This window comes from Erigeron canadensis, chromosome 4 (genome assembly GCF_010389155.1).
Source record: "Erigeron canadensis isolate Cc75 chromosome 4, C_canadensis_v1, whole genome shotgun sequence".
NCBI lineage: Eukaryota > Viridiplantae > Streptophyta > Magnoliopsida > Asterales > Asteraceae > Erigeron > Erigeron canadensis.
Window position 1 is genome coordinate 30,947,955 of NC_057764.1, and position 27,518 is coordinate 30,975,472.

At 31.3% G+C, this 27,518-nt stretch overlaps 1 protein-coding gene across 1 annotated transcript; it reads left to right on the plus strand.

Annotated features, from left to right (window-relative positions):
* The first annotated feature begins 14,093 nt into the window (after positions 1-14,093).
* Positions 14,094-19,768, plus strand: LOC122595681 (putative clathrin assembly protein At2g01600). The gene is made up of 14 exons (XM_043768103.1): positions 14,094-14,359; positions 14,465-14,534; positions 15,421-15,518; positions 15,628-15,766; positions 15,865-15,992; positions 16,963-17,055; positions 17,437-17,553; positions 17,682-17,747; positions 17,858-17,938; positions 18,031-18,111; positions 18,188-18,388; positions 18,489-18,564; positions 18,649-18,767; positions 19,216-19,768. Exons 1-14 carry the CDS (start codon positions 14,270-14,272, stop codon positions 19,528-19,530), a joined length of 1,674 nt encoding a protein of 557 aa, XP_043624038.1. The 5' UTR covers positions 14,094-14,269; the 3' UTR covers positions 19,531-19,768.
* The last annotated feature ends 7,750 nt before the right edge of the window (positions 19,769-27,518 follow it).

Here is a 27,518-nt window from a genome sequence, read left to right on the forward strand (position 1 = left end):
TGGTAAGCGTGTTTATCATAAGTCCAGAATGGACAATGCTTCATTTATTTATAGTTAAACAAATCATTGCCCATCTTATTTGCTTATTTCCTATGTAATGGATCATTTTTCATATTCTATTTTTACATATTCTGTTACGTCAAGTTCATTGGAAAAAATGTTAATCATTTCACGTGCTAAGAAGAATAACAAGTCATTCGATTTTCAATTACCGGTCAAGTTTTTCCCTTAAATTCTGGTACGTATGAGTGTATGACCATATATAGTCAACGTTTAAGAAGTAACCGAAACAACACAAGAGTAATGTGAATAAATTGAATGCAAGATATCACTAAGTTAATTTTGATACATCATTAGTCATGTTATATTTCACATGGTCCAATTTAGTTGCTCATATGGATTAACAGCCCAGCGACATGAAAGTCCTTTCTATGAAGGTTTGGATTCGGAGTGATCGGAGTTCATATACTGAGGAGAAAAAAGAAAAAGGTTATCCCTCCTCTTAGTTCCTACTAGGTGTGGAACTCGTGGGTTGCTTTAACGTGTATCTGTTTAAGACAATATAGTCTAAACTCATTTGAAAGAATTCCGCCTTTCAAAAAAAAAAAAAAGTATAACGATAAGCAGATACAAATAAAATGTCAGGTTTGAAGGTACAAAATTGGCATTATGGTATATGAAAGCCTTTTGCCCGTGATTGAAAGCTTTTTAAAGTCCTTGTATTATTGTGTACGCATTCATGATTTTAATCGTAACTACTTTTGATGAATGTGTATGGATTGAGTATCGGAATTGTGCACTGGTAATTTAAACCGGTGTTGATGTATGTTTTTTCATATATCATAGAATAGATGGAGATTGATCTATGTTCAATTCATCGAAATTTTTTTTCACTCAGATGCACACAAGTAGTATTTGGTAGGAGATTTTTAAACTCTTTTGGTTTTTATTCCAAAATATTTATCCACTAAAGTTCAAACATGCAAAAAAAATCTTTTCAAGCCTTCATAACTCCTTGCACTAGACCAATGTATAGAAATGTTTTCTCCTTTTCTTTTTCTTCTTTTTCCCAATATGAAGTTTGCATATGAACCAAAGTTATGCATATGGTCGTGGATATATATGGTTCATTATGATCCTTTGTAGTGTCGCAATATGATTGGTGACCATGTTTAGCATTTTCTTTTGGTCACAAAGTTAAGTGTCAAGTCTCCTTCCATGACGTCCTTATCACATATTCACATACTTATCCCATTGTTGCTATGGTCTTATGCGATTACTTGGTTACAAATCTATACGTGGACCAATCACATGTCACGAGTGAATTTAAATTAACGAACGATTTAGAGTTAGGAGCGTGGATCGATAAACTAACAAGTAACAATATATTGCGACCTTTTTAGATATCGTTAAAAAATATTACTAGTATGTATGGTCCATAGGCTATTGATTGGGGGTTCATTTCTCGACATCTCGTGTTAGACACTTTGTAAATAATACAAAACTTAATTGTATGGGTTATCTCTTTAAACAATTAGAGTTAGCTATTAGTAAGGTCTTTATATATAAGGTCGCGTTTGTTTTACAAAATTTGATTGAATCTGATGAAATTGGAATTGAATTTCATTCCTTAGTGAGTTTGGTTGTTCAAGGAGGAATATCATTTCGTAAAAATGTAAACATTCAATCATTTGATGGAATCTTCGTTCCTTGGGGATGGAGGAAAGAATTCATTCCTTCCGTCACTTGAATTCTTAAAAAATCAAAATCATTACGTCAAATTTCATTCCTTCATATTTCGATTCTTTCAAAAGATTTCATTTCTTTCAAAAACATTCCGTGAACAAAACGCAGATTTTCCATTAGAATTCAAATCTTAATTCTCACATTTTTTAGGATAATGAGATGTAGGCAGCGATAGTAATAACGGTGGCGGCGGTGGTGGCGGAAGCGGTAGCGGTGACAGGTGGTGGGGTTGGCGATGGAGGCGGCAATAATGATGAATGTTAAAGTAATTGATTTTAAAAATGGTAGTGTATTTAAGAGTTAATGGGTTTATGTTATAAATTATTTTATTAAAAATATTATAGATATATTATGTATAGATGTTTAAATTAATGAATATTTAATGAATAGTGATATTTTAAAGTTTAAGTGATATTGAAGTGGTTATTTGGGAGTATTTTTGGAATCTTGAGTTCCACCCTAATCATACGGGTAATCATGAAAATTTTGTTGATCTCGATTAATACCTACTTGTCAATAATCCGTATATCGGATATGTTTCACAAGAGCTTTTCAATAATTTTTAGTAAAGCTCCCCAACCATTTATCTAATGCTTCATATACATTCTGGCCTCTACTTATTTATTTTGCGTTTTCTTTCTTTCAATGATTTTTTTCGTCTCAAAGTATAACTATGAGCAACAAAAGTAACAGAACAAGTTTAATGTAGATAATTTTTTAAGATTTCCTTAATATAGCTAGTCATTATAGCTATGATTATTGATTTAATATGATTACAAATATTAATTTATCAATTTCCGGGTAATACCAGGATAGATCGAAAATACATATTTAGAGTTCCATCATGTATATATAAATTTAGGCCTCGTTTGTTTTTTTAGAAAAAATCTGAATAACCTCTTAGTTTTGACCGAAAAAGAAGATTTCAGAGGTTTTACAAAAATTGAGTGTTTGTTTTTGGCTCAGATGCAGAGGCTCAAACCTCTTAAACATGTCATATTCTCTAAGAGGTTTTCAAACCTCTATGAGGTTTACAAATATGAAGATCCACCCACCTTTGTTTACAACTCATCAGTTCATACCACCAGATTACAGTATTATCATCGTCGACGAGCTACCTCCGTCAGCCGCAGGTGTGTCACCACCAACCTCAGCCGCCGGCGCCGGTGGTTATTGTTGATTGTTGATTACGGGGTGATGTTTGAAATCTGTGATTGCATATTCTTGAAGGATCGTTGTGATTTGGAAGTTGGTTATTTATTATTATTATTGTTATTATTCTTTATTGTATTAAACTTAAGAAAATATAAAAGAAAAATGGAGATGACTTGCAGGAGTTGCAAGAGATGTGATGACTGATGATGATGGTTTGGGTAGAGCCGACTATTTGCAAGAAATAAACTTAAACATACAATTTTTTAATTTATTTTTATACAATCTATTTTTTAACTTATAAAATTAAATAAGCATACAGTTGTATGCAAGTTATAACTAAAAATGCTTATTTATACGATTGTTTATATTCAGACGTTTTTAAAGACAAACACATAAAATCATTCAGAATTAAGATATTTCAACTATCTCTTAACATTCAAAAGTTGTATTTAGATTCAGATTATAACTTCTAATAAAAAACAAACGAACCCTTATATTTATATCTATATCTATATGTGTACATGTATATGCATAATAATGAAAATAAAGGAAAAGAAAAAATAAACATAATAATAATATATATTCATGAAACTATAAATATGAATTGATTGAATCAATTTTGTCATGTCGATAGAAACATATATATACTTATATACTATATTATAAAACAAATAAGGTTTTAACTTTCAATTTCAATAATGTACACATGATAATACATAATGTATTATACATTAATCCCTACAACTTTCTCTCTCCTTCATAAATCATTTTATTCTTCTAATTCTTTCAAAATCTTTTATCTCAAAAACCGTACATCGATAAATTATAAAGATTATATGGGTGTTCTTAAAATTTCATGCTCTTTCATTAAAGATGTCATTCGCTATACTTTTGACGAATTTTTAAATCTGAGGTCAGAGTCCGTACGGCTAAGGCATTTGGCTATGATACTCTATGACATATTATCTCCTATGACCTATTATACTCTATGACCTATCATACTCACTATTTTACCGCCGCAACACGCGGATACTTACTCTCGTACTTTTAAAAATATAATAAATTAAATAATGTAATTTAATATTATAATGATGTCATATAATTTATTTAGTTAAGAATGAAACAATTTAGAAAAAAGAATTTGGAGTTGCAGTGTAAGTTGTTTGAATAAAATACACAATTTTATTTTATTTAATATAAAGGTTGTACATAAAAAGAGATATGGACAATTGAATAGTTGTACTAGCCAAAAATCATTTTAAAGATAAAGTTCAACAATCATACAATTTATTTTGTTATTTTTAGCATATCAACCATAATTCTAAAATATCATTAAAAAAGTTCAATAAAATATATATAACATGAAAAATGATATGTTATTTAAAGATTACTCATTCGAGTCTTGGGGTTCTCATCTCAAAGAAAATTTCCATAAAAAGGGGGTTGGAGGTCAAAAAAATCTCTAGTTAAAATTGTCTCTAACACGTCTGAATCGAAACTCACTTTAAAAAAACTAATAATACGATTACTCATAATAATACAATTTAAGTTAAGGGAAAAGTGAATATAAGGCTATCCAACACCTAAACTTATGTGTTGAACCCCTCACATACTAATTTTTTTATATTTGTTGAGTTTTAATTAAATCACATGACCCTCATGATTTTTATAGATTAAAAAAATAATATGTGAGTATTCTACACTTAAACTTATGTATCTAACATAATTATATTCCCATCCCTTTTAAGTTAATTACCACGTATTGGTTATTCTTATTTATTTTATTCATTTGATTTTATAATTGGACTTATACTGTTAGGAAAAATATTAATTTTTTTTTTCAAAATTTATTTCATATATGATACATTAAATATTTGTAAGTAATTTTGAATATGATTTTAAACTCAAAACCTTAAACTGTACAAAATACACATGACACATCATACATATTACTTCAATGATATCCTATCCTTTAGAATACATACACTGCGCTTATTCCTATAATATAATCTAAATTGCCTTATAATATCTTGATGTTTAAAATACTCACAATACTCTCATTTTGCCCGCCACCATTACCATCAACACTACTAACAATCGTTAATCACCACTCACATCTCGTCATTGTCATCATCACCTCGGCATGTTGGGTGAATAACCTTTTAATTATTCTAAAAACATATCTAATTTTGAAACAGTTAAGTAAATAATTAAAATATTCTATATTGCTCTGGTTTAAACGAGATGTCGAGATTATACACTAGTGACTAGTACATCATATATTATCTGTCTCGATCAAGACACGTAACATAAAGTTTTGGTTGTTGGCCACTTGGCTTCATAATTCTATTATAGCATCTCTAAGGATAGTTTTTTAAAAGGTTTTTTTAAAGCTTTTCATTATTTAAAAAATCTTTTGTATTACTTTTTTCCATTGAAATGAAAAGTTTTTTATTAATAGTTTGACAATCTTCAAGTCTTTAAAGAAAATATGACACTTTCTGTCTTCTTAATTTTGGTATTAAACAATATTTGAAAGACTTTTTTTTATAACTTTTACCATTAGATCCGAACAATAATTTGCTCAAAAGCTTTTTATAAAAAGCTTAAAAAAAACATGATCATTGGAGATGTCTTTAGGTCTTTATTTGTATGAAAACTTATCTCGATCAATTAACTTAATTTATACTTAGCAGTCCTGCTTTTGAATTATAGGTTGATAAATTCAAACAATTCCGTATTATACTGTCCATATTAAAACGATATAATAATAATTATAAGTGACATATTATCAAATATTTTAACATCAAGTTGCCGATTCTTTATGTAACTTTCAAACAAGAACAAAATCAAAACATAAATTTTATCTCAAATACTCGTTAATTATTAAAACTTAATGCGGCTATGAAAATGACTTCGATTACGAGTTCATGCATAATTGAGCCGGCCAATCAAACTTTGACAAAATCTAGTGATGCTTGTTTTGGAACGATTATTAATTTCTTAACTATTTTATAATACTCAAAACAAAATTATGTATTTCACACATTTTATAAGTTCGACTAATTACAATATCCTTTAGTAACCACAATTTCATGCGACGTATCTAAATTGTTAATATCGATAGATGATAGGTAGACTGACAATTGTATACTATATAGCGCTGTGTATTAGCGTATAATATATACCAGAAGCTATCGTATAAATATCTAAACAAAATAAAATGACTCATTATAAATTACTTAAAAACTTGTACGACATACAAAAACAAAAGAAAAACTACGTGATACATCTTCAGGACACGATTCAAATTAACATGAAATATATTTTCCATGATTTAAACATGAAATTTTGGGTAACATGATCCGAAAATCCACAAACATGTAGCATATGTAATTTCACATGGATATGTATACCTCACTTAATCTCTAAATTAAGTATCTCAAACAAGATCGATGTTATTCTTCGAAGTAACACAACAACAAAGATGTTGTGAGTTCTACTCGAATACATGTATATTTTTTCAAAAAATAAAAAAAACGAAAAAAATGCTACTAGCCTTAATTAGCTTTCTCAATGTACACATATCGAACCATATCATATCCATCATTGGCTAGTTAAATCAAAGGCTTACAGGTAAAATGTATAAATGGTAAGAAATAATGTAACAAACAAAATTAGTATGTAAAATATATTCATGAATTCATCCAATAAATATGCATGTTATAATAGATCGATGATGAGGAAGAGGAAGATTCATCTCAATGGGCCTTGAAAGAAGATTGTGCATCCAATTCTATAATTGATGGTTTGGTCAGAAAATCAATTACGAGTTGTTTTTTTTTTTATGAAGAAAAAGGAAAAGTAAGTGGTTTTCCATCAAAGCAATGACAGTAAGCGACAATGTTTCTCCTAAAAAGTAAGGTGCTTTGGTTTAAATGAAATTCCATTTTTTTTATAAAAAAAAAACATAAACCTACCCTACTTTTAAAAGACTCCAAACACTCTTAAAATCAATTTACAAAAAAAAAAAGAAAAAAAATCTATCAATATAAATTAACCTCACGTTGACGAGTTCCATACTTTCATGGCAACGAAAATGTAAGTGGTGAAATGGTTCTTTAAAGTCGTATTACTTTATATGGACAGTCCGCTAGAAGAGGCTTTCAAGCTAATTATATACATGGTTTAGTTGATCGAACTTAATATGTCAAAGTTGCATTCTTTCAACTCTTTTCAACTTTAGTTGATCGAAAATTATATTACCGGTCTCTTGTAAAAAAAAAGTTAGGAATTATAAATTTATGTATAATGAAATCGTCAAAGTTCATGATCTGCATAGCGCAGACTGCAGTCAGTTGTTAATGGGTTAAATACTTATTTGTAAACTTCGAATTTTTTTTTACCCGGTTTAAATTGCACCGATATTTCTTTAGATAGAGTAAGATAATTTGTCAAAATTGATCCGAAGTCGGTTGATTCCTTTACACATTACTCAATTGGCCGGCAAGTTGATCTTTTAATTAACATGTATATTATTATTCTTTAACAAGAAATCTTGTTCCTACAAGCAAACAGGGTGATGATGTTGAAAATATGGGAGGAACTATATGATTCTAGAACAAAACATAGTTAAATTGGAAAGTACAATTAACTACTAGAAAGTACAACTTTAATTACACTATTTGCAATAATCACTTTAGCATTATTATCAAGATAACAACTATTAGCAGGGTAAAAAAGAAATTACCTCTACTCAATATCAAATTTTTTTTACAGATATCGTCCTTGGTTTGGTATGTTTTGATGTCGACAAATATTGGATTTTCACACTTTTATAATCTTAATTACTGATAGCGTTACTGTAAAATTTATAGTTGGTCATCCATATTGTAACTCTAGAATTGATGGTATTAATAATGGGACTCAATGGGAGTATCATTTATTTATTTTGGTTCAACAAAATTGAATATATTGTTTTTTCACTCAAGAAATGATGCTCTACCAATCTACCATTACTATGGTGGTACCCTTCGATTAGACAACACTAATAAACAACGCACTTTAAAGAAAACCTCTCATGGTATCTAATTGGGAATAATGCACTATACACATGGCTCTTAACTTTTATGAAGGAGAATCCTAAAAGTTATCCCCAACCTTTAAATGAAAATCAAGGGTCGAGATTATTTAAAACTTATTTTTAAATCTTGATCCTTAATTTTCATTTATGGGTCAAAATAACTTTAAGAAATTCTTTCCCTAACTTTTATGTGTTTTCATTTTGACAATATTAATCTAATAGTATACTTTTAGATTCACTAAAAATAGTACTTGTGGTTTGTAGATTTTAACAAGGTTTTTTATTTTGTTTTTTTTTTTAAATTCACTAAAAGTAGGGTCATTAAATTAAATTTGTTTACATCTTTGCCACAAAATTAACGGATTTTTTAGTGATGTTCGTCAAAAGCTCACGTCTTTCCCCTCATGTGAAGGGACCAAGAATACAAAAAATTGACGATTACTACTAACAGATCCGTAAATCTTGGATTTTAAAATTTCTTCATTTAGGGACTCTAATGTTAGCAACAAGGGACTCCCAATTTTAAAACGTACAAATCACATAGTCCAATCTTGTAAGGGTGATGGCATTGAGGAGTGGTTATGGTAGTGAGTGATGGGATGACTCACTTGCACACCGCTGCCGACACCTAATCACGCGTGGGTGGAAGAAAATGAGTGGTAGGAGCACTCAGTGAAAGACATGAGTGGTACATCAATCAAGACATGTAACAGCTAATTAATGGCTACTTTTCTTTGTTTTCTTGTTTTTTGTTTTATTAAATTGAAAATTGTAGTGAGTGGTGGTAATGCCAACAAAATTTGGGTAATTGATGAGTGAGTATTGGATTTGAGATGACATAATGTGATTGGTCGAAAGTGAGTTTTGAGTGAGTGATGAGTATTACGGATGCCAACACCGAAAAAAATGGTTTGCTAACTTGTGTCTTTTAGGTATTTCAGTTCTTACACATTTTCACTCTTTTCTTCATTATCACATTGTAGTTACATTACTTATCTTTCTTTGAAAACACCCTCATATCAGTCATACACGTTATTTAACTCTTTCTCATCCTTTAAATAAAAAATATATATGTTTAAAAAATGAATAGGATACAAACATTTTACCTATATATAAATGAAAAAGGTATCAATTTTTTCAATTTTTGATTTTTTAATCCTTTTAGAAAATTGTGTCGTACTAACATATAAAATATGTTGTAATAAAATATTATTAGTACATATAATGCTTAACAATGAAATAATTTAGTAAAAATGTGATGTATTAACATATAAAATATCTTGTATTAAACTATTTTTGTTAGTACATATAAAGTTTAACAATGAGGTAGTTCAATATTAATTAATGTACTTTAGTAGTATAGTGTAATTTTTTGTTAATGGAAAAAAAAAGTACATACAAAGCTTTGAAAGCACTTTATTTCCACCTACCAACCATCAGGAATTTCTTGAATTATAATCTTTTCATTGACTTTTATCATTAAACAAACTAGATGTCGATTATATAGACTCTATGGAATTACGTCTATATCTATAGGTATAAGTTATTAATATATTCCCTAGAAGATAATAACTGTTTAATAACTTATCATCCGATCAATTATGTTTCCCAACTGTTATTGTACTTCATATCTTTAGCCTTTGTATCATTATTGAAGTTTAGAATTTATTTGATGCCAGAATCTTTAATGAAAAAAAATACTTACAACGTACACCATCACCCCTACTTTACTAACCCAACCCAGCCCAATGGGCCCCTTTACAGCTGTGAGCAGACCACAACCACACCCAACAAATAGACCCTGAGATCCATCAACCTCTATCTGGGGTCAGACCCTAACCCAATGTCAGGGACCATAAGACAGTTGGGTGCAGGCCATCATGTTCTTTAACCTTTTAGTATGCAATATGAGCTGGCAAATGTGATGGACCATCTTAATGTTATGGGGTTCATTTTTTCGGATAATTAAGATGTTTTTTGCATGTAGGGACTTTGCCCGTGTATTGATCAATCATTTTTCAGCAACAAGTAGAGAAAACATCCTTTTAGGATATGGTTAATGACTTAATGAGATCATGCAAGAAATGGCTTAAATTTGAAGGAGACAAGATAGGGGTTGTGGCCCAATGAGTCGTATTTTGGCATGGGTCAAAATGGGCGCAAACACTTTTTTGTTTAGTTTTAATTTTTTTTCAAATAACTGATTGATTATGAACAGTGTCGTCCTCAAAGGTGTGCTAGCTAGTAGTGAGACCGAGCAGAGCTTTGAAAATAACAAGGTTTAAATTAACGGTTTGATAAACACCCATAATTTTTATTATTTTATTTATAAATGTATCATTAGTTTCAAATGACTTAACTTAATTTTCTTATATATGCAAGATATTTTTAAGACAAGTTCTTAATTTACTTAGATATAACTATTATAAGTATGAGTGATATCATATATATAAAGGAACATACATGTTAATCTCTTATATAAATAAAATAAAATTCTAATGACATCATAATTTTTTAAATAATGCTTAGTTGTCATTATTACATTTATTTCTATCAATTATATCTTTTTTAATTTTTTTATTTGTTACATCATTCTATAAAAAGTTTAAATTATTTTTTAATAAATTTATGATATATTTCATTTTTAGCTTAAGTCCAATGTAAATTAAAATGTAATTATCTAATTTTTATTAAACGACTATATGTCAATTTTTAAATATAATATCACCATTTATTTTCGTCTTAATATTATCAATCAGCTTGTCTATATTAAAAAATAAAATAACTGTTATAAAATCATCATTTAAAAAAAAAATTAAAATAGCTTAATTGTCATCTCTAAATTCTTTTTAAAGTTAAGTTTTTTTTGTTTAATTTTCTTATGATATTATAAGCACTTTCATTCTTTTAAGTTATTATAACTTTTTTTTTATGATGCTCTTTTCTATAAAAAAATAAAATAAGTTTTTATTTTCTTTGAAAACTCTAATATTTTATACATGGTCTTTTAAATTTTCATCATATAAATTGTTTTATCATAATAGATTTTTAAATTACCTTTAATAAGCTAAATATACATTCGAAATATAAGATATATTATTTTGAGATTATGAATATGGTTGAACTATCTCATAGTTCTTAAATATCGACATAACTTAATATTACAAAAGTTTTATTTATAAGTCCGGGTTGAACCCGGGTTAATTGGCTAGTATAAGCATTACATGACAACACTTAGGGGGAAAAAAAAGGTAAACCCATCCGACTTTCAATGTTTACCATTGTACATGTAAAAATGAGATGCCAAATTCTAGGGTATTCATTATATAAGGACCAAGGATATCACTTCACTGTGAAAAAGCCAATGTACTTTGTTACATATTATCTGTCACCAAGGGAAGAAATGAAACTTTGGTACATTTTCAATTTCACTAGTACAATTGTTGATTTTGCAACAAAGTTTGTTCATACAATGAACCAGATATATCAATTCACTAGTACATAAATCCCAGTTTAAAGCTAGCTAGGCATAACCTATATAAAAAATAAGTTAGCGTGCATTATAATCGTCCACGTGACATGTTGAACCAGAAATCAGACATTGCCTTATAATTTGTTGTAACTTTTTGTGTATTCAATGAAAAGCATGTCCATGTGGTAAGCTGTTGATACATTTGACAGGAAATCAGAACTCCCAATATAAAGACCGATGTTCTGTTAAATTAGTAAGATATAGAGGGAGGTACACAGTTAAATATTTCTTCTTTACTTGGTTTCCACATTTATATATGTCTTGTGCCAACGTTAAGCGGACAAAAACATTAGAAAGTAGAAACACAATGAGCAAAAACTTATGGAAGAAAAACATAGTCGGGAAGTACCTAGATTACTGTACATGGAAATATTGTTATCATATCTTGAAAGTTGAAACATAGTGTAATGTACTAATGTGCAGTCGTGCAGAACTGCAGATACCCTTATGGCCTTTTTATAACTTTTCAAGTAGCCCAATTAGGCCTTTGTTTTAATGGGCTGGATCTTGAACAAGCCGGCTAGTTATCTGATCTGATCCACATATTCATCTGTGTAAATGAACCAAATGGAATTTGTGTTTAAAAAATTTACAAAAAGAAAAATAGAATACTTAAAATTTAATAACTTGAATATCTTTTTTGTGTAATTATCCGTTTAGTAACAGACCAAGCCGGCTAGTTACTAAGATTTTTTTTTGACCGTCCTCTTGACGTTGACGCTTACAAATAAAAATAAGAAGTCTGGGGAGTAGATAAACTTGCTTTGTACTAACCCTAACTATGAGTTTGACTATTTGGTGTGGATGTTGAACCTCTCATTGGAGTTATAGAACATTTTAAAAATACTGATTCTATTTGGGTAGAATACTGATTGTTTTTTATGTTAAATTTGTTTTTGAATATTTTCCACAAATTTAGTTTGTAACTAAAATTTGCAGCAGAGATACGAGCTGATTATATGCATGTTGGTGCTTATGGAAGACGCAAATGAAAAAAGATTCAATAATGGCGTTATCAATACGGAAAGTATTTTTCAAGACATAAGATCTATAGGTTTCCTTTGGTATAAAAATAGGTGGAAACATTGTATTATAAGCTGGGAAAACTGGTGTAATTTTATTTTGTAGAACTTGTTTGTATAGCTTGCCGACCCACTTCTTGGTGGGGATGGCTGTGTGAATAATTGTACTAAACATAGCATTAGACAATTGATTGAGCATTAAATTCTATTAAACTATAATGTGAGAATTTATTTCATAATATTTAAATTATTTTAATTGATTTTCCAAACTATGTTTCTTTTTATTTATATGAAACATTAATAATTTTTACTTTATTCAAAATAAATATAAGTATGAGGTTGTCTCATATTAATATCACACATTCTAGTTTTTTAATCAAATAAAAGCAATATATATGGGTCAATTTATTTATATTGAAAAATTAAAATACAAAAGTTTCACATCTAAACTTAAAATGCACAACATCTCACATTCATGTTTTAATTTTTTACGCCAAGTATTCATTTTTATATGTTGACATATTCCAAAATAAGTGTCATCTTTTGTAATTACTAATCAAAATAGATGAAATTTTATAAGGTGACATCCAATAATCTTACATTTTTATAACTATATACATTATCAAAAATCACGTTTATTTTGGCACAGAGACAATAACGAATTACGTATATCTCCAAGTTAATTATTATAAAATTGTATAAACTAATTACAAGCAAAAATATACAAATTTAGTTTTCACCAATTAACATGAACAGAGACATAGAAAAGAACAAAGATACTCATTTAATTGCTCATCCACATGACAAGTAAATTTATAAATACTTATTTTATTTATCATTCTAGCTATTTTTTTATAAAAAAAAAACAATTTTATATTAATGTGGTAAGTTGTTCAATCTTTAGAGGTAAGGGTGTAAAGCCAAATATTGGCTCTTTGACATGGTTTTAGCAAGTTTCTAACTGGTAGGGTTGTGCTACGTACATTTGTCAATAAGTAGCCAAATTTTCCAATTCTTATGGTGTAGTTGCCAAACTTGCCAATTTTGTCGCAAAAAGACAAATTATGAAAAAGCCAAAAGAATAGAAATCTTGCACTTATATTTTGGTGCCAAATGTTGGCACAATCGGCCAAATATAGCCGATACAACTCGCCAATTCACTTTGTCAATCCTTATCAATACACATGTTACAGTGTTGCCAGATAACCAATGCTTACCAAATAAACTTGTCGATTGATATTGCCAACTACACCCTTATCCCTTATAATCGAGACCATTATATTACTTTGATGCCCAATCAGCTCCATTCGCTATATTAAACCTGAAATGCCCGTCAAGATCTCCAATAAACGGTTTCTCCTTTTCTTATAAAAACGTAAATGTAATGATATAATACAAGTATTCTCTACTACGTAGTACGTACTATACGTATAAAGTAAAGTAAAGAAAGAAGAGGACCCACTGTATGATGACTGTGTACCAACTACCAACCAAATTAATCTTTATGGTTTATCAAACATTTTTTTTTTAATAAAATAAATTTCTTCTAGCAAAACAGTTTTATCTTGCTTAAAGATTCTTTAGAAGTAAACAGAGGTTACCTCTGATCAACCTCTGTGTTGTTTCTGTATCTATATATCCATCTATCACTCACACTCACACATTGTGTGTGTGTATATATATATATATAGATAGTAGGCGATCTAATCGTAAAAAAAAAAAAAAGGAAAAATGGGTACGATGCAAACATGGAGGAAAGCATATGGTGCCCTGAAAGATCAAACCAAAGTTGGTTTGGCACATGTCAATAGTGATTTCAAGGTCATTTTTTTAACATTATATATATATATATATTTGAAATCTATATCTATAGTTAGGATGTTGTGAGTGATTAATGTTGTTGTTTTTTTTATTTGTGTAACATAGGAAGTTGATGTTGCTATTGTTAAAGCAACAAATCATGTTGAATGTCCACCCAAAGAAAGACACATTAGAAGTGAGTCCTTTTTGTTTTTGTTATCAAATGTTTCATTGGTTTGTGATTATGTATATCAGTTTATGTGTGAAAATATTTATTTATTTATCCAAGTGTTAGAAATTGCCGGCATTGTCCCAAAATAATTGCCCGTGTTACTAAAAATAGATAGGTATAATGTATAAATCATCAAGTTCCAAGACTGCAAATTGAAATTAGTACTCTTATCGAAGTATTAGATAAATATATCACAGCATCAGGAAATTTGATTAACATATACTCCTACAATACTATTATGTGAAATTACCAAAAGCTGGAAATTTGTAGAAGTATTGTATCTCACAACTTTTATGGCTCGTTCAATTGCCATGTTCACCCCATTCGATCGTTATTTTGAGAGGCTAATTATTATTAAATTACTCAAATGGAGAGTACATTGCAAGAAGGGAATGTAGCCTCCAAGATGGAGAGCTGAGCACCACTGATAAACTGCAACAAAAATGAAAGGAATACATGAAAATAAAATGCAAGTGAGGAGCTACTGGTCAGGTTGTTTCACAAGCGTATCTGATCCAATTCCCCCAGTAGGCCTGGGAATTCTTGCTCCTCTAGCGTATCCATAGCAAGGCTTGACGATTACTAGACGAAGGGAGTATACTGTATATTAAATACTTGAGATATGAAAATGCGAACTTTTTTTTTTGTAAAAAATTCAGATGGGTCAAAACTTTTTGAGCTGGTGATAGCCCGTCCAGGCCCAAAATACTTCTTCTGCACTATCTTGAAAATGTGAATGTGAACTTTGTTGTAGTATATGGTTCGAATTCAAGATTTTGATTTGTTTTTACATAATATCTGTGTCCGTATTGGATCTTGATTCCATCTGTGAAATTTATGTGTCTTGTAGAAATATTGGCTGCTACTTCTGCAATGCGGCCTCGGGCAGATGTACAGTATTGTTTACATGCCCTAGCAAGGCGATTAGCCAAAACTCGCAATTGGACGGTACAACTTACACTTTAGGATTCAAGATGTTGGGTTCATATTAGTTATGCATTGCGGGTTTTTTGTGGGTATAGATGATAATGATGTGTCATTGTATGTTTCCCATCAGGTGGCGTTGAAGTCATTGGTAGTTATTCATAGGGCATTGAGGGAGGGTGATCCTACTTTCAGGGAAGAACTTCTGAATTTCCAGCAGAGAGCGCGTATTTTGCAGCTTGCTAATTTTAAAGACGATTCAAGCCCAGTTGGTTGTTGATGACACCCTATCTGTGCTTATTATGTTGTTTAAAAATGTAAAAAGTGATCTTACTTGTGTTACTTATGCTTTGAATATGATTTTCTTCAGCTTGGGATTGTTCTGCTTGGGTTCGTACGTATGGACTGTTTATAGAGGAGCGGCTTGAATGCTACAAGCATTTGAAGTATGATATTGAAGCTGAACGTATTCCGAGGCGCACTCAAGGTGAAGATACGGTATGCATACAATGTGACATTTTTAACCAAGCTGAAGCTACATTCACATATTGGTATGTTTTAGCAGATCAATAAGAGGCTGCACGTCAAACACTGTCATGAAATAAAATTGCTCCAGAACCAATCAGATATCTCTTCCCACTAAGTTCTATGGTCTACAGGAAATCAAAACGGAAAAAACTAACCTCCAAGTCATATACATTGTCCTACAATCACACCCTAAGGAAAATTCTGAACAAAACATGAACCCTAACTTTTACTGGGTTCAGGTTGAACTAGTTCATTTGTTGTATGTTTAGAAACATACAGGGCAAGGTTGATCTGCAAAAACTTTTTTATGGCTCATTGTTTTCTTTTTGTAAACACTTTTGGCCTGTTTTGGTTATTTTTATATCACCCTTTTGACGTGTATGAGATTAAAGTGAAAGTACCCATTCATTAGTAAATGGGTCGAAATTGTTAGCTCTACTAATTCCTGTATAATACAAAGGTCCAATTATGGGCCATGGCTAATCAACTTGTTAGGGCATGTGCAATACATTGCATATCTAGTCCGGCTCTAGTATCTGGAGCTGCCAAGTTTGCAAGAAAAATGACATACATAACACATTTCAAACTCAAAAGAAACATCGAACAGTACATTGCACGAAAAAATCTCACTATGGATCTGTCTTTCTTAAAGCGGGTATTCCTGGTGATTTGTTGCTTTAACAATCGCAACATCTACATCGTCAGCCACACAATAACACCCACATCCTAATAATAGATAAATACCATGTATCTGTTTGGATTTGCAACACTAATCATTGGAAGGACTTTTGAAAGTAACCTTGAAATCACTATTAATGTGGACTAATCATGCTTTTTCAGCTGAGATTTATACGGTTATACCACAGATTAGAGTCTTTTTTGGGTTCTTTTGGGCATGTTAACCTCATGTTATACACCACTTGTTTCCTTATAAATGCAGGGCTATAGCAGAACTCGCGAGTTGGACAGTGAACAACTACTGGAACAGTTACCTTCTTTACAGCAGTTATTGTACCGCCTTATGGGATGCAAGGTCTGTAACCTTGTCTGTTAGAGGCTTCAAACGGTTGGGTAATGTGTCAAAACAATTTCTGGCTGAAATGGGTCATTCTAGTATGGTTCAGTTGGGTCGATTTGGCTTGACTATGAAGTTCTTCCCTTTCTATCTGTTAAAACTTGTGTGACTAATTTTGCTTATGGCGGTTAGAGAAACAATTGCAAAGATAATTGAAATGTTCAGATAAAATGAGTAGCAGGTTGTTGCATTAAAAATGGACTTTGGGCAGCTTTCAACCCATTTGACACGTTGACCCTTTTTAGCTAGTTGTCCAAACAACCATAGGGAAACTGGTTAGATGCAGTTTTGCTCAATGAACCTACATTCATCTTGTATTTTGGTCATATGTTTCTGCAGCCTGAAGGAGCAGCTGTTGGTAATTATGTCATACAATATGCTCTAGCTTTGGTGCTCAAAGAAAGCTTTAAAATTTATTGTGCAGTAAACGATGGAATCATTAATCTTGTTGATAAGGTATTTTTTTATTTATTATATATATTAAAAATACATAAAATGCCATTATTTACATTAAGAAACATGATACTTCATTGTTTCGTTTCTTACTTTATCTATAACCATTGCTGAACTATTCCCGATGTCAGTTTTTTGAAATGCCGAGACATGAAGCAATCAAAGCCTTGGATATCTATAAACGAGCCAGCCAACAGGTAGCATCTTAGATTTCAATTTATAAGCCTTTAATGTAGTGGCGAGGAAAAGTAGAAAATACATCTATATTGCATTTCACATTTGCTATGCATCATTGTTCTTTTTGCAGGCTGGGAGCCTTTCTGACTTCTATGAAGTTTGTAAAGGATTAGAATTAGCTAGAAACTTTCAGTTTCCCATTCTTAGAGAGGCAAGTCTCATATGTTACCGCATGATGGTTACGTTGAATAAAGTTGGTAGAGGGGTTAAAATGGTAATCTAGCATTTCTTGAATTTATGCAGCCTCCGCAATCCTTTCTTGTGACTATGGAGGAGTACATAAGAGAAGCACCACGAATGGTATCTGTCCCGGTAGAGACATTGGTGCGTACGCCACTAGTGGTATATATTAATTTTTTCCCCACCTATGTAGCAAGCTCATAATGTTTTTCCCTTCTAGGAACTTCCGGAGAGACTTATGTTGACGTATAAACCAGAAGAAGGCAATGAGGCTCCTGAAGATGTAAATTCACCTATTGATGAAGCCAACCCTGAGCCAGTGGACGATTCTTCTCAGTCAAATGATGACCTTGACTCAACTCCTCTGCCTCCTCCGCCTCCACCACCAACATTCAACAGCCAAGACCCTGATGATTTACTGGTAGTTTATCTGAATATATTTATGATCCCAACTCTTGTTTGAAAGGCATTGAGAATGAGACTTGTGTGATTTAACATTAAGACTCATATGGCTGGTCTAGGGGTTGAATTTTGATGCACCAATGGCGTCATCAATTGAGGAAAGCAATGCGTTGGCTCTTGCCATAGTTCCAACCGGTAATTAATGGGGATCCTTTTTGTCTGGTCAACCATTATTTAAGTTTTTCGTTCACCGAAAATGCTTATTTTCATTGTGTGTAGATGGTACATCTAATGGATTTGCTGGTGCTCAAACAAAAGATCTTGATTTAACTGGATGGGAACTTGCATTAGTCTCCACCCCAAGCACTGATATCTCTTCATATCAAGATAGGCAACTGGTGAATCCTTCTACGTGTTCACTTGTTGTTATGCTTATTTTGGTTATAACGGTTAGTAGCTGTTAGAGGTCGCGAGTAACAGTGAGTTGGATAACGTGTCAAAACTAGTAAACTTATGCAGGTTTGGTCCTACTCGCCAACAGTTTTTTGTAATTTCATTGCTTACCTTTCTATATGATTAAATTTTAAAAAAAAAAACATATAAGAATAACTTAGTTTGAATAAATCGATTATGGACACATATAACAGTTTTTTTAACCACATATGATGCATTAGTTGTTTATAGAATATAGATCTTAAAATGGACGAAAAAGTGATTAAGGTCAACTGAGCTTGTCTCGTACCAATAAATCAACCGTTTTGACCTGTTGGCCCATACCCATTTCGCCGCTGTCTATGTAATATGCATAATTTGTTCATATGATAACACTGTAACTTGTGTGGGCAGGCTGGTGGATTGGACTCGCTCACGCTCAACAGTTTGTATGATGAAGGAGCATTCAGAGCGTCCCAGCAACCTGTGTACGGTTCTCCAGCTCCCAACCCTTTTGAAGCAGCTGATCCATTTGTTGCTGCTGCTCCTCAAACAGGAGCCATGGTCCCACACCAGGATAACCCTTTTGGTCCATACCAATCTGCACAGCCTCAACATAACCTGATGATGGATGCACCAAACCCTTTTGTTGATTCCGGTTTTGGCCCATTCCCGGTTAGCAATGCTCATCCTCAAGCCACTAATCCATTTGGGTCGACTTTGTTATAATGACTATCAACATACATGATTAAGATTTGATAAAATTAAAAACAAAATACTTCTATATTATATAGTGTAAATCAGTAATGGAAAGCTCTTGTTAGTGTTTAGGTGCATATGTAGGAGAGAGCTATTTTGGTTCTGGATTTTGTCTGTCATGAGTATGTTTGGGTCATACGATCCCATGGTCTTCTTGTAACATGCTTGCTTTTGTATTACTGTTATATTTATTCTTCTCTTTTGGAAATTAATCCTGTATTGGTTTTTAAATAGTGAAATTAACTTGTTCTTTTAGCTCCAGTATAATTTGTGAAAGATATGTAACCAAGTATAAATAACACTAATACTATAGGGAAGTCATGTGTATCGCAAATACTAGCTTCCTAAAGAAATTATTTCTTTGTTGCTCCTACTTTCGGTTCCGGTTGGTGCAAAGATGGTTACTCTGTGTATAGTAAATTTGTTTCTCCTTGCCTCTTAACTAGGTCATGTAACAAACGCCGTTAGTTTTAAGAATCTAAACGCTTATTTGTAACACCTCAATTTTTAATAAGTTAATTTAATAGTTTAATTATCTATCGTGATGAGAATAATTAGTGGTTTTGATAGAATAATTTCGTGAATTAAACAGATCCATATTAAGAGAATACTCATAACTACTTATTTGTGCACCTTTTTACACTACATGAGCCAACTCTCAATTTCATAGCTATTGTTGTTGTCTTTCGATATTGTTCGTCAAAATTTAAGCTAATCGGTTTCTTTGCACGAAAACATATTTAGATACCTTTCAGATGGTTTGTGGAGACCTTAATGTTGAATAATAATGCAATTAGCTTAGTTGATAATCTAGAGATTACAATTATGAAAATAGTAATCTCAAAAAGTTAGAACAAAGGAGAAGTGAATCTCAAAAAACTGTTGTTGTGCTAGTAGATCGTGTTGGCCTTTTCAATTTTGACATCCCATTGGGTTTATCTTTCAAAGAAAATTTGGGTTTGCTAAATACAACCTTTAGGGTTGTGTTTAAGGTGCATAAATATTTATCATGAAAATCAGAGGGTGGACTTTTAATATGGAAAGTACAAGTTGTTTAATACACGTTAAATGCAGCCCTTAGGACTGTATTTAATAGTTTAATTATCTATCGTGCTTTGATGTTTGTTCCAATCCACAAATTAGGGACAATACAAGGAAAACTATGTGCTTTGATGTTTGTTGAAAAGGAGGAAGGACTAGAAGTTAAAGAAGAAGTAGAACTAGCTGTTGAGGTGAAGGGGGAGGAAGAAGAAAAAGAAGAAGATCTTCTTCAACAAACATCAAAGTACATGGTTTTTCGTGTATTGTCCCTAATTTGTGGATTGGAACACTCATATCGAATGGAGTTTCTGAAAATCTCATATGTATCAGATTCTGGGATAATACTAACAGATTGTTAGATTTATCATGGATGGATGGTTCTCGTTTTCTCAACGAAAGCACCAACATCAGAAGTAATAGATATAAGACTTACTTGATACCTGATTCTATTCCACAACTTATTTGACAAGTTGTGGCATTGTGAGTACATCCACTTATTTGAGCGGTTAGTGGAAAGAATTACTATTTTGAAATCATAAGGGTCTTCTGACAAACCTACCCCATAAGCTTTGGGGTCCGGTAGAAAACAACTGACTTCAGCTTTAGATGATGGTGGTGGGCAAGGCATAACGTACTTTTCACCCGTCAGTTGGTTGTAAAGGAAAGAGTTTGGTATGTATTAATTAGTTATAAGGAGCCATCGAAAGCATTCCCTTTACTGAACCGACAATAATGAAATCTTTACCATCCTGGATGGTTCCCTTCGACCAGTCAGCCGCACTGAAGAGGCGATGTAGGGACAAGAACAGTGTTTTTTAAAGTTACTCTAATATAATGTTGTACTTTGAAATACCATCCTTTGTTCCCTAGCTTAAAATCGAGCAAAGTCTTGCCCGACATTCTCGAGAAAATATCATAGAGGAGTTCTAGGGGCAGCATCCCTATGGACCCCATGAATTCTTCTGTGTCTTTTTCAGACATAACCAAAAGACATCCTTTAGCAAAACGTCCAGTGCAATATCTAAACTTGCCAGTTTTTGGAAGGAAAGCTAGGCTGCTATATGAGCTTCAATGGAAGGTAGGTTGTTCATATGCACCTATAATATTAAAAAGAAAAAAAAATCAATTAATAACATTACCTAATAAATAATGTTCCAAAAAATATACAATATATAATAAATACTACTGGATTACTAATTAACAGAAATCATGGATATCAAGGAAAATTTTGGAGTTATTTTTTGTTTTATCGAAATAAAATACATTTAAAACTTAGATAATCATAAAACATTATATAACTTTATAATATCATATCGTTGGGGATATATCATCCATAAATGAGAATTTATAATATAGTTTTAATATGAATTGGATTTTTAAATTATTGGTTTTTTTCAATTGGAAAATATTTAAAAGAATTAATTATTATTTTTAATATTAATATAGAGATAATATTATTATTATCTTTTCTCATTTTTAAATAATCTTAAAATTAGCTAGTATAAAGTGATGATTTGAAATTTTGAATTGTTATCTAAAGTTTGGCTATTTGTTTTGAAAAGTAGTTAAAAAGCTTATTGCAAAATCTTTTCTTTTAAATTAATTAGTGAATATATCAGGTCATTTAGTCTAATGTGAATGTTAAAACATATATATTTTATCTACGAGATATATACGACCATACACATGCTATGAAATTTAAAAATTTAATCATTTTATAATTTATTTCTATCAAGGTCAACGTGTGTAAAAAATAACATATATATTGTCTACTTATTATAATTTTACTTACCAATAGACGAGTTTAATCTAGTTAATTTTATAAAGACGGTTATAAAAGCTATATAAACTGTTATAAGAATTGGTTTATATCCCATAAGATGTAAACCAATGTTTCTCAAGCAAATTCAATATATAGATTTTTAGATATAAAAATTATGGTTTCAGTATTTCGGTGTTTATGGGAAACATATTACAATTTGTAATTTGAGTTGTGAAGCACCTTCTACAACTGATGACAATGTCCGTGATGTTTTCTTTTTCTAGTGAAGTAAAAATTTCCGATCATCTTAATTCATAAATCATCGAACCCATTGTATATACTATATAGATACTCAATAATGTCCATTCTTTAAATAAAGTTGGAAAATTTTTTTGTGATTGTCCGTACACGTCTTGAATATATATATATATATATTATCCGTGATATAAGAAAGTTAGTTTTTTAGTGCGTTTTCAAAAAATTTTTATTAAAATTTTGGAAATAAAAGATAAAACTAGAGAACTAATCGATCCAAAATACGAAGTACAACCATTTTTGTTATTCATCTTCGCTTCTTTAAAGACAGTTAAAAAAAGAAAAAATATCGCTTACAATCCTAATAGTAATAGACAATAGAGGATTCGGGATTGAAAAGAGAAGAAACGAAAAATATTTATGAAAGAAAGAAGAAAATATATAAAAGAAAACCCAAATAGCCGACAAAAGTTAAGGAATACATAAGAATTCTAATCACTAGTCAGCTACTAAACAATTCTAACAATAAAACCCTAATTCAAACGCACCGACCAAAAAATACAATGGAGGATAGAGACTCATCGTCGTCATCATCCTCATCGTTGACCAAAGACGCGGGATCTTAGTCATCTCCTCTCCCCTCTGACATTAGGTATGTGTATCTTTTTCTATATATATACAAGGATTTTTACCCCGCACGATGCGCGGCTTTTGGATTATATTTTCAAAACTTTTAATATCGGATCTAATGCAAATAGAGGGTTGCAACAAGGCGGTAGCCTACTGGCGGCAGCACCTGGCGGATAATAGCAGCGGTCGGTGGCTGCCACAAGGACCGATTGAACAGGAAGAAAAAGAAAGCAGTTCGAGCAGAGCAAACAGTAACAACAAACAACAAAACAGCAGCAGCGAGCAAGGATGAAACCCCTAAATACGGTGGTTGTAAGTGGCGGTGAGAAGAATTCGGTAAACAAGAGGCAAATAGCCCCTTCCAATGATAAATTATGGCTTTGTTGAAGTTTATGATATGATCTGTCAGCCCTTTGTCGAGTTTGGTGACCTCGGCTTTAATTTTATAGGAATTTAGTGAACCTTTTTTATGTTTATAATATTTATTAGGGTTTTACCCTAATTTCTGGAAAAAAAAAGAAAAGGGGAAGAACAATAAAGAGGGAAAGAAGAAAGTGACCAATCTATGTGGCGGCAGACATGTAATACAGTATTATTTTTACTTTTAGGGGTGTAACCGGCTAATTAGAGTCCACGTCAGCTTTAGTAGGTTGCAGCCCCACAAAAGTCATTTTAGCCGTTTTCTTTCCCTCAAATAGAACTGTTTTTTGTTCGAGCCCTAGAAAAAGTTTTAGTGACAAGTTGAAGAACTTTTCAAGTAATTAGCCCTTTTTAAATAGTGAAATTAACTTGTTTTTTTAGTTCCCGGTATAATTTGTGAATGATATGTAATCCATGATCCACCAACTCACCAAGTATAATATTATAGGGAAGTCATGTGTATCGTAAACTGCGCCAGCTTATAGCATCAAGGGGTAAACCAAGGCACGACTCCAGCATGGGGGCATTGGGGGCAATTGCCCCCGTCCTAATTTTTTCACAATGTAATAATTTTTATTTAAAACTATATTTGGAAATTTGCCAACACCAAAAAAAAGAAAGAGAAAAAGAAAATACATATGCAATCGCTAATCAGTGACATACGATTTCAATCCCACATTTCAAATGTCAATTTTTATATGATAGTAGCTATGAGCAAATAATCTCCATACATCTTTTCTTCTTCAACGGGTAATACTTTCATTTTATTGATCTAAATAAAATTATCCATATATATTTCCCCTAATTATTAGAGTTTCTTATTTTCTTTTGGTTTGGATTGAAAGATGAAAGTGTGATGATAGATTGGAAGGGCCGAAGGGGGGTTTTGTTTTGGGGAATCTCACACTAGACAACATATTATTGTTATCTTGCATTGATTTAATATGAAGATGAGTCGATACAGTATAGCATTATATGGGTCGTCTAAGTTTAGTGAATACTTCGTGCTTTTGGTTATACAACGAAGTTGTAGTTGGTTCGTTATGTCGTCTTTTAGGTTTGCATATTGGTTGTAATTAGATGGCTATTATTTTGCCGGTATAAAAATTTATCGGAATTTGATCGTTATATTCAAAAAGAATTTTACCTATATAATGTTTTAAATTTGCCCCCTTACGGTAAAATTTCTGGCTCCGTCCCTGTGTAAAACCAGAGGTATTCTGTGAAGAGTTGTTCAAGTTTCCAAGGGTCGAAGTACTAGCTTCTTAAACAGATTATATCTAGTTTTCAACCTACTTTCGGTACAGATGGTAAATTGATGTATATGAACTCGTGAACATACAAACCTGTCAACCCGAGCACGACAAGATTGCCACCCCTAATTTTTCTTATAGCTCTAGGATGAGAATCTTGGCAAAAAGGTAAAAATTGGTGGAAAAACTTTTGACCTCGAATTCAATCTTGACATCGGTTTTTGTCCGCCCCACAAGGATGATTTCGGAAAACTCTGCAGACACAGTGGGGCACCGTAGGAAGCTAGGTTTGAATATGAGACCGGTGATCTTGACAAAGTCACTTTTGAGGCCTAATTTCTTTTATGAATGTAGGCTTTAATTGATCTATGATGAATCGGTGGTTAAAAGAGAATCAGTATATGGTTTCATGGTTCATGACAGATATGATTATATTGAAAAACAGATGATAATGGTGGCCATAAGGAAAAAGCAACAAGAATCCCGCTAATCTAAATGATGTCTTCATTTGTTTAGCACCATTTAAACCAATTAGTTGGACCTAGTTTGCATTTTCTTCTTTATGGAACATGGTTTTCTTACAATTGTTTTACTTTTTAAATGTTATAGAAGTGGTAATTATTTTCGTAGTAGACAAACATACAAACGGGTAATGTATTATGCCGATAGTCGCATTCTTATAGAAAAAACATGCAAATTTCGTTTGCATATTTACATGTGTTTGAAAACCATATCCTTTATTTTAAAACAATATTCTATCATACTTTTAATTCTAAATTATACGTATGTTTAGAATGAAAATCAAGACCCTAAAAAACCTCATATTAATACCTATAAATATAAGAAGTAAGACTTAAATCCAAGTGGTTCATTTGAAACTCATATCTTGATCATATATACAATTTGATCTTATAACCATTATGCAGAGTAACTTGGTTTTTTTATTCAAATTGTTGCACGGTTACTTGTTATTCGGATGTAATTTGGTTTTTACTTATGAATAAAAATGAAAGAAATTTGATTGATTTAAAACAAAAAATTAAAACTAAAGTTTTTGTTTTATCTATACTCCTTTATAAAACAAACTCCTCCCCCCCCCCCTCTCCTTAATTTTAAGAACCTGAAATGAAACTTACCCTTCATTTAAATACATACTTATTTCTATTTTATAAACTGTAACTAAAATGCCCTTAAAAAAATTCAACTTTTATCTCACCCTCACACAGAAACACATAACAAAAACCTAACTCAAAATTCGCCCCCCTCCTCCCCCTTTCGTATCTCACGTAATAATTCATCACATCTCCGACCGCAATGAAATTACTTTTACGTCAATAACCACACCAACACTGTCGTCATTACCGCCGCTGCATTATACGGACACCAATCTAGTAGTTCTAAAAAATGAAGTTCTTATATAAACTATACTCAGATAAACCATATACTGGTGTTTCTAAAACCTTTCCACCCTAGATTGGTGAAAAAGCTGGAAATGCAAGCTATTGATATATATTTTGTTATAGCTAAGATAACAAGTCGAAAGTATAGTAAATAGTATATTTGATAAACATATGCATTATAATATTAGTGATTTGTTTATTTACTTGTTCTAACATTGAGTCACGTTATGTTTCCGTCATTGTGACTTTTTCATAGTATCATCATCATCATAAACTAATGAAGTAATACAATCTTTTAATAAAATTACATGTTCAAATGCAATTACACTCATCATTTGATAACATGATATTAATGTCTGCCTTTTTCACTTGGCTGAAAAATATAAGAAGAAACTAATGATTTATATAATAAATGAATATTTGGTTTTGAGAAATGTGGAAAAGTTTGCCTAAGGTTTTTTTTTTACTTTTCTAACATACTGAAAGTAAAAAGGCATGTATGAAATATGATTAGGTCCAACATTTGGGCACCCTTAGTGGCACCCCACACCTTGCTTTTCTTTATATATTTTTTTTGGTTTATCAGCCCCTTTTAACTGGCTTTTCGCTTTTTTTTTTTTTTTTATTACATTACAATTAGAAATTACAAAATATAATCATATATCACTTTTTTAAAATTCACATGTTCCTTATATAGATTATTTCTAGCTCCATCTTATATTAATTTAGAGATTTAACGTTTTGATGTTGTTACAAGAAGTCTTAAGTTTAAACGTCTTTTATTAAATATCTTGCGAGTCACAAAAAAATTATTTAAAGAGGATCACATAATATCTCAGTTAAATTACATACTCGTATATTTTAAAGAAAAAATAATTCTAAATAGAAAAACTTGTTCCGTTTATCTAAGTTTTTGTTGTATTAATTCCATATATAATGCTCAAGACATGTTCTATTTCTGTCACTTTATCAATTTCAAAATCAATGTATATACAAAGTCTTTTTCTGTTGCTTAAAACTCAGTCAAGACTCTTTATTGTCAATACATTGAACAACATATCTTTTCTCCATTTTTTTCTTTCTCTCCACAACATCACAATCTTTGTTTCAAAAACACAAACTTGCAATCAAAATCTTTGCAAATTCCAACACCCTTTTCATTACATATTACAAATTCATCATCTTTGTGTAAATTTT

Coding starts and splice junctions, on each gene's coding strand:
- LOC122595681 (XM_043768103.1), top strand. CDS start 14,270: ATGGGTACGATGCAAACATGGAGGAAAGCATATGGTGCCCTGAAAGAT. Junction 18,389..18,488: donor AAGACCCTGATGATTTACTG/GTAGTTTATCTG, acceptor TGGCTGGTCTAG/GGGTTGAATTTTGATGCACC. Junction 18,768..19,215: donor CATATCAAGATAGGCAACTG/GTGAATCCTTCT, acceptor TTGTGTGGGCAG/GCTGGTGGATTGGACTCGCT.